The sequence below is a fragment of the Dromiciops gliroides genome, chromosome 4 (assembly GCF_019393635.1).
Source record: "Dromiciops gliroides isolate mDroGli1 chromosome 4, mDroGli1.pri, whole genome shotgun sequence".
NCBI lineage: Eukaryota > Metazoa > Chordata > Mammalia > Microbiotheria > Microbiotheriidae > Dromiciops > Dromiciops gliroides.
This window is the reverse complement of record NC_057864.1, coordinates 25,735,297-25,754,026: the sequence shown is the minus strand read 5'-3', so window position 1 is coordinate 25,754,026 and position 18,730 is coordinate 25,735,297. Positions and strand designations below refer to the sequence as shown.

The 18,730-nt window shown below is 50.3% G+C and overlaps 1 protein-coding gene across 1 annotated transcript; it reads left to right on the top strand.

Moving 5' to 3' along the window:
- Nucleotides 1-1,364: 1,364 nt before the first annotated feature.
- Nucleotides 1,365-16,419, top strand: LOC122753358 (carnitine O-palmitoyltransferase 2, mitochondrial-like). The gene is made up of 5 exons (XM_044000720.1): nt 1,365-1,564; nt 6,636-6,716; nt 7,113-7,219; nt 10,001-11,302; nt 15,499-16,419. The coding sequence occupies exons 1-5, from the start codon at nt 1,365-1,367 to the stop codon at nt 15,828-15,830; spliced, it is 2,022 nt and encodes a 673-aa protein (XP_043856655.1). The 3' UTR covers nt 15,831-16,419.
- The last annotated feature ends 2,311 nt before the right edge of the window (nt 16,420-18,730 follow it).

Genomic DNA, 18,730 nt, shown 5'->3' with positions numbered 1-18,730 from the left:
TAATAATGCCTTGCCATTCCTTATATGGGCATGCTTTTCCCTAACTGAGAAGAGTCCATTACTTTAACCAGTTGTTACTGTATCTCACAGCAACATTTCTCCACAAGAGAAAAGCTTTGCTGGAATTTTGAAAATGGAGTTGTAAAAGAACTCCATTAACTCCTTGTTCACCTGGATGCAAATAAACCAAACACTAGTTATAGATCAGTGTCTTCAGCTGTGAAGGGGAGGAGGCTGGAGTAGCTGGTCACCCCAGACCTGGGAGTCAGTTGGAAGGGCCCATCCAAGGACTCTTGGCTAGGAATGCTTCAAGAATGGGCTGCCCCACAGGTCACCCACATCAATGTCAGTCAATTCCAGCTGCTCTTTGGCATCCCAGGAAACCTCAGGGTGAACAATGAAGTTCACTGTGCAGGACTACTGGCATGCCAGGGTGTATACATGGGGTCTTTAAAAAAAAAACATGGGGGGCGGCTAGGTGGCGCAGTGGATAAAGCACAGGCCCTGGATTCAGGAGTACCTGAGTTCAAATCCGGCCTCAGACACTTGACACTTACTAGCTGTGTGACCCTGGGCAAGTCACTTAACCCCCATTGCCCTGCAAAAAAAAAAAAAAAAAACATGACTCATGGTTGTGCATGGCCTCTGTCCTTTCTCCTGCTCAGGAACCTTGAATGCAGAATGTTCTCATTCCTGACCATTGGAAGCCCAGGAGGGACTTCAGCCTTGACATGCTCAGGGCCTCCTGCACACCCTGAGTCCAGAGTGTCTGGAAAATGGGGCAATTTGAGAAGTCAGGTTAAGTTGGTTTCAGGGCCACAAAATAAAATACACAGGGTTACAAAGGAAACTGATTATACTGAAGTAGGTTATCACGTTTGACAATCTTAGGCCCTACCAGTTGCAGCCCTTGCCCCCTCCCTCTGGGGCTGCCCCTTAGGGCTTCTGGGCCTCCCTGTCGGTCCTCCCGCTGCACTCTCTTCTGTTCCCCCCCCCCCCCAGGTAGAACACGCGCTCTTTAAAAGCTGGGGCTGTCCGGCTTGGCTATTTTCATACTAAGTGCTTAACAAATGCTTTTCATATTCATTCATTCAATCTAACACGGAAAAATGCAACAGGAATAAATGCCAAGTAACTAGGCGGGACAAGATGAGTTCTGAAAAGGATCCGGGGGCTGCAGTGGACTGCAAGCTCAGCGGACGTGGCTGGTGAGCCCACACACCGCGGAAAGCCACGTGGAAAGGGGCCGTTCTGGCAGGCGGCACGTGGGGGTGGGGGGGGCGCCGCGCCAGCTCGGCAGAGGCGGCACTACGCAGGCGCCCGGGTTGCCTGGGCGACCGGCGAGGAACCTGAGGCCGGGCCCCATGGCGCTGTCCCCGGGGCCCGGCCCGCTCCGGTTTCTTCTCCGCCTTCAAGGCGGCTGCCACGGCCGCCCCGCGCGCCGGAGCCTTGGGGTCTCCTTCTGGGATGTCGGCAGAGACACGAGAGACAAGGGAAGCAGCGGAGACTTGGGCCTGGCCCCCAGCATCGTGCCCACCCTGCACTACCAGAACAGCCTGCCCCGGTTAGGAAGGCGAGGGGGCGGAGCCTTGAGGGGTGGAGCCATATGGGGGCGGGCGCCTGACCGGCGAGGGGGCGGGGCCTGATCAGTGCGACCAGTCCTGCTCTCCTGCGCTGCTTACAAGGACAGCGTGCCCTGGGAGGCGGAGTCGGGGGTGTGGCCAGAGAAGGGGAGGGGCTTGTTCTGGTCCTACTCTCCTGCCACTACCAAGACAGCCTGGGAGGGGGGAAATGGGAGGAATGGGTGGGGCCAAGGAGGAGGCGGGACCAAGGGAGGGGCACTTCCTAGGAGCCCTCCCTGTGGTGGTGTTTCCTTGTGTTTTGGGGGCTTTTTTTCAGTCGTGTCTGACTCTTCGTGACCCCATTTGGGGTTTTCTTGGCAGAGATATTGGAGGGGTTTGCCACTTCCTTCTCCAGCTCATTTTACAGATGGGGAAACTGAGGCACACAGGGTTCAGTGACTTGCCCAAGGTCACACAGCTAGTGAGTGTCTGAGGCCTGATTTGAACTCAGGAAAATGAGTCTTCCTGACTCCAGGCCTGGCGCTCTGTGCACCATGGTGCTGCCCAGCAGTCTGACAAGGGGTACTCTTTCCATTGTGGACCTCACTCGGTATCTAAGACCCAAACAGAATTCTGGTGGTGGCTGTTTTCTACCAACCTCCAGGACCCTCCCCTTCCTTTCTCACTGAGGTCGGTGCTTGCTTCCCTGGCCTACTCTCCTCCCCCCAGCTCCTGCCCTCATCCTAGGGGTCTTCATCCTCCCTAGTGATGCCCTCTCAAACACTCAAACCTCCTAAAGCAGATTAGAGAAGGAACGCCAAGCATGGGTGACAGTCTGCTGGACTGTGAGCCCCCCCACCACTTCCCATGAGCTGCTCTCCCTCCCCAGCTCATCCACCCAGGGGGATGGCCATGCCCTTGACCTTGGCATCACCCCCAAGTTTGTGAACGCTGGAATTCCCTTCTCTGATCCCAGTCCATCATCATTCAGCCCCTCCCTCTGACCTCAGCCCCTCAGCCTCTCAGTTCTTTCCCAGGCCATCATCCTGCATTGGCTACGATCTCCTCCCCTCCTGACCTTGAGCCCTTGGTGAAACGGTTCCACTCTCCTCTTCTCCTGAGGCCCTTGCCCCTTTATCTTATTGCAGCTCTTGCCCTGCCAGGCCTGAGCCCTGGATTGCTCCTTCTCCCTTGGCTGGCCATGCCAAGGCAGACTCATCTCTAAGCATAAGTGGTCCCATTTTCACCCTGTCTCCTCCAGCTGATTCCCCTCGTCATCCTCAGTCTCTCCTTCTCTACTGGCTGCTGTCACCCTATTTCTCTTCTCTTTGGATACTAAACTCCTTGAGAAGACCGCCTACACTAGGTGCTTCCACCTCCTCTCCTCTTCCTCTCTTCTCAAGCCCTTAACACTCAGGCTTGTGATCTCATCATTCTGCCAAAACCGTCCCCTCCAAAGTTTCCTGTGATCTCTTTTCTCCATCCTCATTCTCCTTGACCTCTGGGCAGCCTGTGACACTGCTGACCCCTCTCTCCTCCTGGATACAGTCTTCTCTCTAGGTTTCTAGGACACCCCTTCCTCTCTCCTGGTTCTCCTCCTACCTCTGTGGCCGCTCCTCTGTCCCCTTTGCTGGATCCTGCTGCAGCTCACACCCTCTGACCATAGGTGTCCCTCAGGCTTCTGTGCTGGGCTCTCTTCTATCCCACTTCCCCCGGGGATCTCGTCAGCTCCCATGGATTTATCACTTTCTCTGTGCTGATGATTCTCAGACCTACCTCTCCCACCCCGACCTCTCTGCTGCCCTCTACTGTCTGGTTCCAGCTTCTTTCCAGTCTTATTTCATGCCCCTCTTCTGCACTCACTTTATATCCCAGCCAAATGGGCCTAGTGGCTGTTGCCCAAGCTTGGTGCATGGGACGCACATCTGCCTCTTAGGATTCCTAGCTTCTGGACTCAGTTCGTGGGCTACCCCTTATGGGAAGCACAGGGGAGAATCCCCTTCCCATTCTCTTGGATTTCCTTATCAGCTCATATCCTGTTTTCCTAGTAGAATATAAACTCATTGAGGGCAGGGCCTGCTTTGTTTTTGTCTCTGTATTCCCAGCAGGGAACATGCAGCTGGCACTTAATAAGGATCCTTGAATTGGGCATGTTTTAATTAATCCCTCAAGGACTCTACTCATGGCCACCACAAACAAGGCCTGTGTGCACAGTAGGAAGTGGTTCTGGATTAATCCGGATTCGTTAATCCATTAACAGACTTGTGTCTGTGCTGAGACTACCCCCTCCCCTTCCCATGTGGCTCAGTAGTCAGGAGCCCTGGGCTCCAGCCCTACCTGGGCCTCCTTGGGCACATCCCTGTGCCTTTCTGGGCCTCATTTCCCTCCTCTGTAAAACAAGAGGGTCAGAGTAGGTGACCACAAGGGCCTTTTCCAGCCCTAGACTGAACCTGTGATCCTCTGGGGCCTTCCTATGGCACGGAGCTGACGTGGGGCCTTTGGGCGCCCACACCAAGACTTGGGGTTCCATTCCCCTCAGGGCTCGAAGGTGTGGCCCAGAGCTTGGCCAGCCTTGTGTTGATATTGGCTTGAGCCTCCAGGGCATTCCCACCATCTCAGTCATCAGAAATGATCATCATCACACTTCTATCATACTGGAAGGTTTGCAGAGCGCTTTACAAAGATCTCATTTGATCCTTACAACCTCGGGGGCGGATACTATTCTCCCCATTTTACAGTTGAGGAAACTGAGGCAAACAAAGGTGAAGTGACTTGCCCAGGTTCATATAACTAGTAAGTGTCTGAGGCCAGAGTTGAACTCAGGTCTTCTTGACTCCAGGTCTAGGACTCTATCCATTGCCCCAGCCAACTGTCAGTGATTAGCTCTTCAGCACTGTTTAACCTTTTAACCAATTAGCTTTTACAAAGAGATATTTACTGAGAAGATATAAACATTCCCCCTACCTTCTGGGGGTCAGTCTCCTCTTTTCTGCCTTCAGCCCTGGGAAGAGTGGGTTTGGGCTTACAGCAGTTGAGAGAGAGCGTTCGACATCCCCCCATTTCACTTCTGAGTGGTCCCTACCCAGTGGACACTTTTTCCTCTTGGCTCCTCCATCCCTTTCGAGGCTGGCTAAGGCAGGCTGCCCAGGGCTGCTCTCCTCGCAGGCCCCTCATCGAGGGGCCTGGCGATCCCCTCTTTGGACCTTGGGAAGCCGACAGCACCCCAGCAAGTCTGTTCTGTCTCCAGTCCTCCTTCCCAAGGGCAGCAAAGAACAGACACCCAAGGTCCCTTGGTACAAAAGCTCTCTTTGTGGTGGCAAAGAACCAGAGAACGAAGAGGGAGGCCTCACTTGGGGAGAAGCTGGACACGTCCTGGCGGAAGAACGAACCGGAACAGTCTTCCCCATGAGAAATGAAGACACAGAGAATGTCAGAGAAAGCTGGGAAGACTTGCATGAATAGATGCTGGGAAGCGAAGAGAGTGTGTGCAGTCACGTCCCCATTGTAAAAGGCACAATCTTGGACAAGAGAGGAACTCTGACCAGCGCAGTGACCAGCCGTGGCTCCAGGGGACCCGCCTGAGGACAGAGGGGTTCAAAATGACACATGTGTGTGGACTGGCCAACACCGCTTCTTTGTCACAAGGGTTTTGTTTGTCTTTCTTTTGTTAATGCTTGGTCATCTTGAAGATTTTCTTCACTCCTCTCAGATGTATACGTATGTGTCTAGTATGTAGCATTAAGATCCTTAAGGGTCTCACAATGAAGGAGGCATTTACTGGATGCCTGCTGGCTGGGTTAGTGTGCCAGGATACAAGGGATGTCAGCGGAAAGCAGGCCAGGGATCCAGGGGGGGCCCATTCCCAGGAAGGACAGATGGAGATGCTTCTTAGCTCTAAATTGAAAAGACTAAAGATTCAGCATCTTTAGGAAGGGCCCAGGACTGACCACAGAGTAAGAACCTTGGTGTTCCCCAAACTTGCCATTCCATCTCCAGCCTCCATGCCTTTGCACAGTGGTTGGCTCTTGGCTAGTCCTGGCTGGCACAGCTTGCTTCTGGAAGCCTCTCTCTTTCTCCCAGGGTGCTTCAGGGCATCCTCTCTGACATCAGTTCAGGGTGCCCAGGATTTGGCCATTGGACTCCAGAGCAAGTTCTGGTGAGAGCTCCAAGCCTGGAGTCAGGAGAACTGAGTTCTTTTCCCAGCTCTGCCACCAATGTACGTCATTGTCCATCAGACTAAAATGTCTCCCCCATGCTGTGACCTGTAGTCCTGGAAATGATGCAGGCCAGCGGCTCACCTCCACCTTGCAGGGATATATATGGGCTAGCTCAGAGTGCAGGGGAACAGATGTTTTCACCTGCAGGCAAAATCTCATGGCCAATTCTATCTGTGGAGTCCCTGGGCAGTCAGCCAGGAGGGGCTGGCTTCATCTGCTCCTTCAGTCAGGCATTCAGAGAATGGTGATTGTACCTGCAACAGCGGGTGGTCAAAATGATGCTAAGTTGGGAGTCAAGAGGCTCAACCTGGAGGACTGTGGGCAAGTCATTTCCCCTCTCTTGGACTCAGTGATTCGAACACAAATGAAAAGAACAACAAAATGTTTAAATGATGATGCTACCTGCAAAGACAAGTGTAGACAGAAAGAAGAGAGAGGAGGATGTTCTTCCCTCGTTACTGCTCAAGACTCTCATGCTCCAGTAAAACCGGCCTCCTTGGTGTTCTCCAAACTCATCCTGCGATCTCCAGCCTCCATGCCTTTGCTTAGACTGTCCCCCATTCTTGGAATGAAGAGGTTGGGCACTGTAGGACTTTGGTACTGATTGAAGGATGGGTGAGTTTTACTGAATCAATTTTTGGAGATGAGGGCCAGCCGGTTCTTTGGGTGGAGGAGGATATGAGAGAACGCCGGTGTGCAGGATGCAATGGGGTTCTCCTAGCGGATCTCTGAGGTCCTTTGCAGTCGAGCCCTCTCTTCCCTGTGTGTGGGGGCTTGTGGTGGCAGGAGGGCCCTTCTCTCCTCCGCAGAGCCAGGCCAGGCTGTACCCAGACTAACGTGACTGCTTTTTCTTCAGATTACCCATTCCCAAACTTGAAGACTCTATCACAAGATACCTGAGAGCCCAGAAGCCTCTGTTAACTGAAGATCAGTTCAGGTATAGATGACAGAGCAGGACGTGAGGACCAGGCCTGAGTGTGGCAGGGGCGATGGGGGCAGGGAGGATCCTACTCAGTCAGTTCCAGGCTCGCAGGAGATCCATTAGCCACCATTTGCTGATTCTTTCCGGTGCTGGCTGAGGTTACATTGGTTAACTGTTTAGCCAGTGACAAGGAATGGAAGTGGTCCCAGTGGATACCCAGAGTGCCCTCCTCCTCTTTCTCCGCTCAGTGATTCCTCCTGAGGAGAGCCCCAGGGAGAGGAAGCAAGAGGGTGGGCTGCTAGTCTACCGAAGCCAGGCCAGGGAAGGTGGGAGTCGGAGCAGGGAAAGGAGGGAGAGAGCTGGGAAGCCCGAGGCTGGCACACAAACCAAGCCTCTCCTCCATTACTTCAGGAGGACAGAAGAATTTTCCCACAACTTTCAGAATGGCCTCGGCAAAGAGCTGCACAACATGCTGATTTTCCAGGATCAGCATAGCCAGCACACGAGCTACATTTCAGGTAGGAGGTGATGACATGGGGGTGGGGAGTTCTGGAGGCAGACTTAGCTTTGTAGCAGGTGTCCAGGCCCTCTCGTTGTCTTCCTCTTTCCCCAAGAAGCCACTTTCCGGGGCAGGGGGGGGGGCTGGGCCCTGCTTGATGGGATGCCACCTCCACCACTTACCTGCCCAGGACCGCTTTTCCTAAGTAACATGTGACTTTGGTGTCCTCTGTCTCCAGAGATGGAACTCTGGACTTGGGGGTGGAGGTGTCAAGGTCAGTGTGAGGCAGGGAGGTGCTCCAGTGGATGTACCACTGGACTTGGGGTCAGGAAGATGAGCCTCCCTGAGTTTAAATCCAGCCTCAGACACTTCCCAGCTGCGTGACCCTGGGAAAGTCACTTCACCTCTGACTGCCTCAGTTTCCTCATCTGTAAAGCACCCACCTCCCAGAGTTGTTGTAAAGATTAAATGAGATATTTGTAAGGTGCTTCACAAATCTTGAAACGCTACATAAATGTCATCCTGCTATTAATAATATTAATAATAACAACTTATTATTGTTGTTACTGTTCTCATGACTCTTTGAAAGTGTTAAAGATGTTCTCTCCTCCCTCTCACACCTCCTGCTGCCTTGGAACACAGACTGTCTCATGTTCTTTGCTAAGTAACTCCTTGGGACCTATCTGAATGCCAGGTATTTGTGGAGATTGAAGTTGCTGAATTGGGAACTAGGAAGGAAGGACGTGAAGTTCATCAAAGTGCAGAGAAAGCCTTGGCTTCAGTCAGACCAAGAAATGGGTCATGGACAAGAACAGGCCTTCCTAGGGAAGCCTCCAATGAATGCCCTAGAGCAGTCTGTGGGCAGTGGGGGGGTGGGGGGGTCACTGAGCCTCTGGAGGAGGAGAATGGTGTGATCAGAGCTTCGATGTAGGAAGATGAACGTAGAGGGGAGAGACTAGAGGCAGGGACACTATGAACTCAGTAGTCCAGATAACAGGTAAGGAGGGCCTGTAGTGGTGACAGTGAAAGTGGATGGGGGGGGGGGTGCAGCTAGGTTGCACAGTGGATAGAGCACCGGCCCTGGAGTCAGGAGGACCTGAGTTCAAATCCGACCTCAGACACTTAATACTTACTAGCTGTGTGACCCTGGGCAAGTCACTTAACCCCAATTGCCTCACTAAAAAAGAAAAAAAAGAAAGTGGATAGGAGGGAGCAGATGCGAAAGATATTGCAGAGACAGGAGGACATTATAGGCAGAAGACCAGTGGGAGAAAGGGCATCCGTGGCGGGAGTGGGGGCTGGTGGGGGGGGGAGGGGCAGGAAGAGACACACACACACACACACACACACACACAAACAGAGGTGTACACATAATGGACAGGGATGCCAGAAAACATCTGTGACAATAGGACAATGATTGCTAAAAACTTAATTCCCATATTTACAATGGAATGCACATATCAATTCAATAAATAGTCATTAAATACCTTGATTGGAGGCTAGAAGGGGCCCCAGAGCCCATTGTGTCCAATTCTAATTTTAAGGATGAGAAAACTGAGGCCTGGAAAACTTAAAGTTACATAGGCAGTGACAGGTGAGATTTGGATCGAGATACTCTTGACTTCCAGATTTGGTGTTCTTTTCACTATGAGCCACTAGGGAGCACCACAGCACATAGAGTGCTAGACCTGGAGTCAGGAAACCCAGAATTCAAAACCAGCCTGACATTTACTAGCTGGGTAACCCTGGGCAAATGACTTCACTTCTGCCTGCCTCGGTTTCCTAACCTGTATGGTAAAGGGGATGATCATAGTACCTCTCTCCCAGGGTTGTGAGGCTCAAATGAGATAGTTTTTGTAAAGCGCTTTGTAAACCATAAGGTACTCCATCAGTGCTTTCATTTCCAAGCTAGGCTACCTCTGTCCTGAGCATTTGGGGATATAAAGACCACAACAGAGTGGCTCCTGCCCCTGGCTACCTCCCGTAACCCATCCCAAAGCCCTTGGATACAAGTCCCTTTCTTTATTGGTGGAGTGCCCTGCCCTGAACACCGGTTTTCATTCCTGGTTGGCCTCTTTGAAGCTAGAAGCAAGAAGGTCCCAAAGCCACTAGGCTTGAAGAATCTGGGAGAAGACTTGCAACCTGGAGCATCTAGAAAATTCCTGGCCAAGTCCCTCAGCCAGGGCCGGGCCACCTTCTCCTCCTATAAGGAAAGATTTCCCTTCCAATAGGCTTTGGAACAGGGACCCTTACATCTTACTGAATCTGTGAATACACACAATCCAAGGATATAGAACTGGAAGGCATCTCAGAGACTGTAGGAGAGACCTTAAAGGTCTGGTCCTATTCCCCTCATTTTACAGATGAGAAAACTGAGGCCCACAGAGGGGAAGTGACTTGCTTGAGTCTATCCAGTTAGTAATTGATACAGTAGGGATTTGAATTCATATCCTTTCACTCCAAATCCAGTGATCTGAGTTCAGATCTTGATTTTATCAAGAAGAAACTGTGCTAGATGGCACAGTGGATAGAGCACTGGCCCTGGATTCAGGAGGACCTGAGTTCAAATCCGGCCTCAGACACTTAACACTTACTAGCTGTGTAACCTTGGGCAAGTCACTTAACCCCAATTGCCTCACCAAAAAAAAAAAAAAGAAGAAGAAGAAGAAGAAACCAAGGCCCTGAGAGGTGGGTGACTTGTCTGTGGTTATTCTCCTAACCCTCCAGTCTATCTCTTCCCACTGCTTCCTGTTATATATCCTTTGTATCATTTTACTTCTCAACATTCCTTTCTCTCTAGATATATGGTTGAATTCTTATCTAGGCCGTCGCAACCCGCCTGTATTTAACATGAATGTAGGCTTGGCTTTCCAACCAGACCCCAAAGATGAGTATAACGACCAACTCACGCGTGCCACCAACATGACTGTCTCAATCATCCGGTTCCTGAGGGCCTTCAGAACTGGTACGCTGGAGCCTGAAGTCCTCCATCTCTACCCAGAAAGAACCAACACTGAGTTCTTCAAGAAGTTCATCCGCTGGATCCCCAAGTCATTCGTGTGCCAAACGGCTGCCATGTTTAATGTCTACCCCATGGACATGTCACAGAACTTCAGGCTTTTCAGTACAAGCCGTCTGCCCAAGTTTGCGAGGGACACACTTCTCACAGATGAGCGGGCCAAGCACCTCCTGGTGCTAAGGAATGGGAACTTTTATATCTTTAACATCCTACGGAGCAACGGGACCATGATCCAGACCTCAGAAATCCATGCCAACCTGAAGTACATACTCTCTGACCAGAGCCCCATACCCGACTTCCCCTTGGCATATCTGACAACTGAAAAGCGAGACACATGGGCAAAGCTGAGGCAAGAGCTCTTGGTCAATGGCAACCAGGAAGCCTTAAAGAAGGTGGACACGGCCATCTTCAGCCTGTGCCTGGATGATCTGCTCGTTCAGGACGCTGACCACTTCACTCAGATCATGCTGTATGGCAACGGGCACAACCGCTGGTTTGATAAATCCTTCAACCTCATCCTCACCAAAGACGGCTCAGCGGCCATCAACTTTGAGCACTCCTGGGGTGACGTGCTGACCATCCTGCGCTTCATGAAGGAGGTGTTCCAAGACAGCACACAGGCCCACACAGTCAGGCCCCAGGAGGTGCCCCTGGCTGCCGATGGCTGCAGGGCCGTGAAGAAACTCAACTTCCAGCTGAATGACTCCTTAAGAGAGGGCATCAGCAGCGCCCGAGCCAGCTATAACTCGGCCGTGCAGACCTTCTCCGCCAAGCTGATGCACTTCAAGAAGGGAGGCAAGCACTTCCTGAAGCGCGAGGGCATGAGCCCTGACGCCATGATCCAGCTCGCCTTGCAGATGGCTTTCCTGGGGCTTCATCATCAGGTTGTGTCTTCCTATGAGCCGTGCAGCACAGGCGCTTTCAAGCATGGCCGCACCGAGGTTATCCGCCCCACCTCCATTCACTCCAAGAGATGCGCCCTGGCCTTCCAAGAGCCCTCCAAGCACAGCGTGGCCAAGCTCAAGCACATGTTGTCCACGTGCTCTGCCTACCATGTCCGGCTGATCCGGGAAGCCGCCCATGGTGAGTGCCGTTGCCCAGAGGGGTGAGGGGGCACTGGGCTTCACCCTGGGCCCCCACCTGCTCCCCCCTGCCCTCGGGTCTCATCTTCCTTGTGCTGGGAGGTGGGAGAGGGAATTGTGTAGGTGGAGGCCCATTTGGCTGGATCTTAGCTCACATGAAGGGGGCTGGAGCCAGATTGGGAAGGGGTTCAGGGGCCACATGGGAACTCAAAGGTCAGAGCTTAGATTTCCTCCAAAGTGATCTGGTTGGGATGCATGTAGCTGCCCTGAAAGCCACACTTGGGGTGCCCCCTCATACCATGCCCAGGCTAAGGAAATGGGCAGCAAACAGAGCTTCCCAAGCTCCCAAATTCAGCTAAATTTTACAAAGAGGTTTTAGGCTTTGCTAGCTATGACCAGGTGCAAAGGTTATCTGCCAAGGGGAGCAGGAAGGATTTCTTTGAGAGGTGGCATTTAAGTTTGACTTTAAAAGTGATTTCAATAGAGGGGAAGAGAGGGTGTTCCAGGGACAGAGATCAGCGGAACTAGGAGCACTCAGCCAGAAAGTGTGTGTGGGGGTGGGGGAGTGGTCCTTTGTGACTGAAGCAGAGTAGAAAGTTAGGGGGGCTTGGATGGAATTGAGGAGGGCCTTCAACGCCAGATGCTGGACAGGAGTTTGGGCAAGAAGGGGTGGCTGAAGAATTTCCAAAGATGCTTCTCCTCTTCTACCTTGCGGACAGGAAAATCAAGACCAGATAGCACAGGAGCAGCTAGGTGGCACAGTGGATAGAACACTGGCCCTGGAGTCAGGAGGACCTGAGTTCAAATCCGGCCTCAGACACTTGACACTTACTAGCTGTATGACCCTGGGCAAGTCACTTAACCCCAATTGCCTGACCAAAAATAAAAAAATAAAAAGACCAGATAGCACAGGTCCTAGAATCAGAATCCTTAGGTCGAATGAATCCTGAAAGGTCCTTTTGTCTAACCCCCTGCCCACTGAACAAATGCCCTGCACAGCAGGCACTGCTGGCCATCAGTTGTCCAGTCACTGCCGGAGGACTTTGGAGGGGATTGGGGAGGATTTATTTCCATTCACTTGAACTGCCCCATATTCCTGAGCCTGTAAAGGACGGGGAGGCTGAGAGGAAGCTGCCTTCAGGCTGCAGGCAGTCCAGGGGCATGACAACAGCAGCATTACAGCTGGTGGGACCAGAGGAAGGAGTGCTCTAGCCATATTCTTGTGCTCTTGGAGGGTCTAGGATGTAGACATTCCTTTGCACCTCTCAAAGGTCACTTGTTGGTGGTAGTTATCAATAGTACAACACAGAACAGTGGCCTTTCCCTTGCAGCCATGTTTCCATGAATCATCTTCCTTCTCCCCAGTAGATCCCAAGAGTAGACTCCAGTTAGAGAGAGAACAGGTGACTACTCTCCTAAAAGAATCCTTAACTGCTTTGTCAAATTACTTCTGGCCGATCCCCCAGTTGGAAACAACATTCTTTTCTCAGATCTTTCATTGTGCCTGGTTTGTACCCTTGTCTGCTATGCACCCTCAATTTCTATGGAGGAAAAAGAAACGCCTTAATTAAATTCTGAAATGGAAAGTCAGACAAAAGCAAGAGCCAGGACAGAGTGTGGCAACAGGAGCATGGCCAACTTGTGAGAAGAATGCTGGGAACACTGAGGCGAGGGTGGAGCAGGTCAGCAGAAGTGATCTTGGAGAAAAGTGGAAGATCGCTGCTTGCAGGGGTGGGGGTGGGGGACACTACTACGATAACTAAATCAACAGGCATTTATTAAGGACTGGCATAATGGTGCCAGGGCACAAGTAAAAGGAAGGAGACGACCCCTGCTCTCCAGTCACTGGTATTCTAATGGGGGAGACAACAAAGAGGGGGACAGATAGGGACAGAATAGAGATAAGGAGAATAAAGGAATGCCGGCCGCTTCATGGTGAGGTCCTTGGGGATTGGAGGGCACCGGCACTTGGTGTGATCAGGAAAGGCTAATTTATACAGAAGACGGCCCTCAAACTGGGTCCTGAAGAAAGACAAGGATTCTGCCAAGTGCCAGCAAGAAGGAGCACGTGGCCAGCACCGAGAGCTGGAGAGCTCCGTGGGCAGTATGGGCGATGACCCAGCGAAGAAGAACAAGCAGGAGAGAGCCACCCGATCACAGAGTGTGGGGACCAAATAAGTAATATAGAATGATGAGGCAGAGAGGTTGGGGATGATCGATTCTAGAAGAACTTGGCGAGGAGGAGAGCTGGCGGCTCTAAAGAGACGGGCTTCAGTGGAGATCAGAATACAGGTGGAGTGCGTGGAGTGAGTGAAAGGAAAAGTGGACACGAGTGTCAATAGCTTTTTTGCCTTGGAATCTTGCTAAGAACTGGAGACACAGAATAGTATGACGAGGAGATGGCAGGGTCTAGTGAAGGGTTCTTAAGATCGGGAGAGACTTGAACATGTTGGAAGCAGAAACAAATGGTGGAAATTAGAGCAGGTGATTGAGGGGGCGATCTGTTGGGGAAGATGGGAGGGGAGGGGATCAGAGGCTCATTTAGAGAAGCTGGTTTGGGTAAGGAGAAGGGCCACCTCATTATCAGAGACTGGACAAAGGTGGGTAGGATGAGAAATGATGCCCAAGAGCTTTGGAATGAAGAGAAGGGGAGAAGAGGGGGTCTCATGGACAGTGTCCTAAGTTTTGTGGAGGCTTTGTGGGCACTCAGATAGGGAACCACTTAAGGAAATATAAAAGGATTGTCCTACTGCAGGGAAGCAATTGACACTGGATAACTTGTGGACCTATTCTGCTCAGCTGGATGACTCCCATTCTTCCCCATGTGAGTGGAAGAAGAGGAGGCAGATGGGGAAAGCAATCCAGGACTGGAGGCCAGAAAGGCTTACGTGGCAACAGGGCAAGGATGTGAGAGATGGTGTGAATCCGCATTAGTTAACTGTAAAGTGAAGACTGAAAAGGAAGAGAAGTCAAAGCAAGGGGAGTGGTTGGAGAAATCATTGAGGGGTAGAGCGATTGAAGGATGCAATGAGGGCAAAGGCTAGATTTAGGAGGGGTGAGGCATAGGGAGCGTTGGAATCATAGGAGGTTATGGTCAGAGAATATCAGAGTTTCTGATTAAGGAAATACTTGTGGGAAATGGTGGGATACATGATGACCATCCCTGTGGGTGGCTAAGTTGGATGAGACCTCCTAGTCATTGGATTTAAAGAAATTGAGGAACTAGGAACTTAAGGGAGTGTCAACATGAATGTTGAAGGCCCCTGGTATAGTGGGAGGAGCTGGAGAGGGAAGGGAAGGGGTGAGCCAGGGTTGAATGTCCTTGAGAAAAAACGGAGGATTTTCTGGGCATTAATAAAGTGAATAATGGTAATTGAGGGAATAAAGTGAAAAATGGTAATTGAGGTAAATTTAAGAGAGGAAGCTGCTGCGCAATGACACCAAAAGGCAAGTCTGAAAGGGTAGCAGGGGGCAATTGTCGATCCCCTTCCAGGACTTGTGTGTGGGAGGCAAGTGGAGAAACTTTAGGATTGACAAGTGAAAGTACAGCTGATATGGGGAAGGATGATGGAGCCATCACCCTCCACTTTATCAGACCATTTCTGGAAGGTGTTGTTCAGTTTGGGGCTCCTCATGGATAAGCAGGAGGGAAACTGGAGGGAGGGTTCCCAAGGCAGTGCTAGGCCTTGGGGTCATGGTACATGAGAAGCTGTTCTAGAAACTGTAGCCTAGAGAACAGAAGACTGACTCACAGAGGGGGGGACACAGTATCTGTTTTCAAGCATTTAAAAGGCCGACCCCGGAAACATGATTAGATGTGTCCTTCTTGGCCCCAAAATGCAGTGGTGGATGACACACAGAGGAAGATGCCAATGAGAGCTGCTCTAAACCCGGGGGTACTTTGAATCAAGGCTGTGTGACTCCTCTTGGGCATATTGTCGAGGAGATTCTCATTTAGGTGTGGGTTGGCCTCCATGGTCACCCCTAACACTCTGTCATTCTGAGGCTAGGTCTTGGACCACAGTACGTGGTGTCAGAAGGGCTTTTGAGACCACCTAGGACAAGGCCTCCAGGACTGAGGCCCAGAGAGAGGGAGGGCCCTGCTCACAGTCCACAGCTACCTCGAGGGGAAGGTGGGGCCCTTCCAGAGCCATTCCCCAAGCTAAAACACCACTGCCATTTTGGTCATGCTCACAGGTCAGGGGTTTGACAGACACTTGCTTGCTCTTCGGATCTTGGCCGACACCAAAAAGGGCTGTTTGCCTGATATCTTCTCTGACTCTGCCTATAGTCAGATGAATCACAGCTTCATCTTCTCAAGGCATCTGTTCAACCCAACGCTGAATTTCGGGGCTTCTATGCCCATTGTGCCCGATGGCTTGGGGATCGCCTACTCTGTGCAAGATGACAGCATCACCTTCAATATCACCTCCTGCTCTAATTGTGATATCCAGGACTTCATCCAGATCCTCAAAACTAGCCTGGAAAAGATCGTGGATGTTTTAAAAGGTGAGCCCATTGCACGTTAGTGCTCCCTAGTCTCCCACAGAATGAGCCATGGAAGCTGAAGGATGCAAGGGGAATCGGAGCCTTTCCCTGGGCCCACAGTGACCAAAACCTCATTTGGGAGTTAGCGAAATCTTGTCTCCAACAGGTGATCAGCAAGCCACCATCCATATGTTCCAAGGCTTTGCAACCTTTCCAGAATAGATACTTGACTGTGTATGTCGTAGTCTAAGAAAGGGATCCTATACCTGGGCTGTCCTTCCCAACCACATCTTCTCTTTTTGTCTGTCTGTCTGTCTCAGACATTTACTATCTGTTTCTATCTACCAGTCTATCATCTTTCTATCAATAATCTGTTAAACTATTAATATAACAATCTATAATTTATCATCTGTCAGTTATCTGTCTATGTCTATCAACTACTAATTTATCACCTACGCAACTATTATCTATTTCTCTCTCTCTTTATGTCTACCCACCTGTCATCTGGGTATGTATCTGTCCATTAGTACCTCTCTCTGCACATCTATATCATCTCTATCAAGATTTCTCCATTTTTTTACCTGCTTATATCTGTCTAACCTTCCTTCCATCCATCCCTTTATCTATTACTCCAACCATTTTTATACCTATCTTGCTATCCTTCTCTGTAACTATATCTGTTTTCCTCTCTCTCTCTCTCTCTCTCTCTCTCTCTCTCTCTCTCTCTCTCTCTCTCTCTCTCTCTCCCTACCTACCTCCCTCTCTCCCTCTCCTTACAATAAAACTTGAATTAGTTGCAATGCTTGGGTTAACCTTCAACACTTTTTTCTTTTTCCTCTTGCTCAAAGGCTTTCTAAAACCTCTCAGGCCACTGGCTGTCCTGCATAACCCACTGAATAGGATGCCTGACAAAGCCTTTCAAAACACTAGTTTGAGTTCAGACATTATGGAAACTGAACACAGTAGTGTAGCCAATAGTGTCAAAGATCGAGCTGAATGGAAAGAAAGCCCAGGACGCATCCTAGTCGTCCTGTCTTGTTTTTTCTTTTGTTTTTTTTTTTTTTAAATAAATCTCTGATTCCACCTGGATTGGTCATGTGTCTATTTTTTAAGCAGAGCTCTGAACACATTTCTATTGGTTGGTGCTTTTGCAGTTGAGTTCTTGCTCAGTAGAGTAATAGTTAATTGTGGGTTTGTTTTATGCACCAGACATCCGAAGGCCTCCTCTTTCTGTCATAATTATCTCTAGCTCCCACTCCCTCCTCTCCAGTTACAGGCCAGTCAAGGTGAGAGAGGAGATGCAGAAAGAATGAGCTGTGGTGTTTTTTAGTCTTCCCATCACCTCATCCCCTTGGCGAGGCCATGGTTGTCTTTGGGAGTTTGCCCTGCCTTCCAGTATAGCCCAGAGGAGGCCCCACTGTGTGCAGGTCTCCGAGAGCTCAAGCTCGTCCACAGATGAAATCAAAAGTCTTCATCTGAGCAAAGCAGAGATTCAGTAAGCTCTCGCCACCTTGTCTCCCTCATCATGTCCACAGCGTGAGCTGTCCTTGGTATGGCATCCAGTTCTAAGTTCAGGAGAATAGGGGGAAGAAGGAGAAACCTGAGGAGCCTCCCTTGCCCAGAGGTCAGAGCCCCATGAATCTGAGGGCTTATCCACTCGGGGGTCCAGGGCAGTGGGCACAGCTTCACCCCAAACACCCCAGAGTTCAGGACTCCCATCAAACACCCTAATAACATGACCTGAACACTCCCCAGACACTCAGGCCCAGCAGTCATGGGGGATATGACTCCAGCAGCGTTTCCTCAGCAATGTAACCAGGTGAATCATATGAACCACAACCTTTGCAGTCCTAGCCAATACACTCTTTGTGCTTCCTGCTTATTTATCATGATAGAAAAACCATTCAGACTAACACAGGGAATTGGTGATGGTGGAGGTGTCCTTGAATAGGGGTGCTAGGAGATGACACCTTCTCATGATACCTGCCAGTAGAATTTGGCCAGTGTCCCATCAACTGGTTGCTGTGCTGCACCCAAGCTATTTCCTTCTACCTCCCCCCTTCTCTAGGTACTCTCGGCCTCCAGTGCAGCCCTCTCCTACCCATGTTTCCCCTTTTCCTATGCTTCACTGACAAGATCCAGCACTGCTCTCTATACCTTGCCAACCCCATTTAGCCCCTAAAAGCCTAGCCCAGGGTTAGATGTCACAAACCCAGGCTGCAGATAGAGCTTAACATCTGTAGAGTTCATGGTCCTTTGTCCTTCCTTCCTAATAACCCCCATTTTGGACCCCTCCCATTGACCATATAACACAGGAAGAGGGGGCAGAAGCTTGTGAGCAGCATCTCACACAACATCAAAAAGCCACAGAAGAGAAAGCCAAGCAGAAAGCTCAGCATGAGAGCCCACAAAGCTAGAGTATCCCAAGACCATTCATAGACGAAACTGGCAAGACAACAAATGAAAACTGGAATAAAGATTTTTCAACATTTCTATAGTGATCTTTTTTCATTATTCTTCCTATTGGATTCACCATAATACTGTATAAAAAAACCCTCTAAAACCTCCAACCATAGTTCACAATGTGCTATATTCAATTCATTTGAATTTACTTGAGTACCTACTGTGTGCAGTATATATACTCAGCACCAAACATGCAAAGACAAAGAAGATAAGGATGGGGAGAGCAGCTAGATCATACATACCATGTACAAACAGAAGAAGATGTTTGTAAAGTCCTGTCCCCTTGTACTAGAGGTGACATAATTTTGTTTTTTTGGAAGCTGGAGGGGGTATTTAGGGATGGGGAAAGATGAAATAAGCATGTTATTCAATAAGGTTTAAATGTTTACAGCTCTACATGGGAAGAAGATACTTGTAACTCTTGAGACTATCTTTATTGGGACAGATAACAGTACACTTAGAAGGTGTAAATTGATTT